This window comes from Octopus bimaculoides, chromosome 28 (assembly GCF_001194135.2).
Source record: "Octopus bimaculoides isolate UCB-OBI-ISO-001 chromosome 28, ASM119413v2, whole genome shotgun sequence".
Classification (NCBI taxonomy): domain Eukaryota; kingdom Metazoa; phylum Mollusca; class Cephalopoda; order Octopoda; family Octopodidae; genus Octopus; species Octopus bimaculoides.
In genome coordinates, this window is record NC_069008.1 from 5183627 (window position 1) to 5184667 (window position 1041).

Sequence of the window (1041 nt, forward strand, 5' to 3'; positions counted from 1 at the left end):
ACAGAGATGCCTATAATAGGACACCTAACCCGCTAGAAAGAGCAGCCAAAAACTCTATACCACAACTAGGGATAATTTCGAAAGAGAATGAAAAATAAAAACATTTACCAATCTATTTTCCGATAGCTGACCTTGCAAAATATTATATTTTGCTAAAATAGCTTGAAACCTGGTTCGGAAAATAGATTTGATAAATGTTTTTATTTTTCATTCTCTTTCGAAATTATCCTTAGTGGTATAGAGTTTTGTGGCTGCTCTTTCTGGCGGGTTAGATGTCCTATTATAGGTATCTCTGTATTTTAAATGAATAATAAATAGTCTATTTGACTAATTTTTTTCTTCTCGCTAGACCAATGGTAATAAATAAAATTTCTCAATTTTTTTTTGCTACCCTGTGATTTATTAATATATATATTAATGGCACCTTGGGCAAGTGTCTTCTACTATAGCCTCGGGCCGACCAAAGCATTGTCAGTGAATTTGGTAGACGGAAACTGAAAGAAGCCCGTCGTATATATGTATCTATATGTATGTGTATATGTTAGTGTGTCTGTGTTTGTTCTCCCCAACATCGCCTGACAACCGATGCTGGTGTGTTTATGTCCCCGTAACTTAGCGGTTCGGCAAAAAGAGACTGATAGAATAAGTACTAGGCTTACAAAGAATAAGTCCTGGGGTCGATTTGCTCGACTAAAGGCAGTGCTCCAGCATGGCCGCAGTCAAATGACTGAAACAAGTTAAAGTGTAAAAGAGAGTATATATATATATATATATATATATATATATATTATGTACCCATATATGCATGTATGTATATATATAGATGTAGGTGTGTACATATATGTATGGATATATGCATATATCTATATACTATTTATGTTATTATATATATATAAAGTAGTTGTATACTGCCAACTTAACGTGACAGTCCCAATAAGGGAATATATTACTGCTGTTTAGCCCTAGGAAGCCAGACCGCTTTCTGTGCCCTTAGAAAGTGTCAAGGCCTAATAGGAAGCGGTCTGGCTTCCTAGGGCTAAA

The 1041-nt window shown here is 35.2% G+C and overlaps 1 protein-coding gene across 1 annotated transcript in view; it reads right to left on the reverse strand.

Moving 5' to 3' along the window:
• Window positions 1–1041, reverse strand: part of LOC106873882 (intraflagellar transport protein 172 homolog) — a 94584-nt gene that overhangs the window by 2092 nt on the left and 91451 nt on the right. Inside the window, exon 38 of the mRNA XM_052977743.1 lies at window positions 109–169. Within this exon, the coding sequence (XP_052833703.1) occupies window positions 109–169 (61 nt within the window). The remainder of the gene's footprint in view (window positions 1–108; window positions 170–1041) is intronic.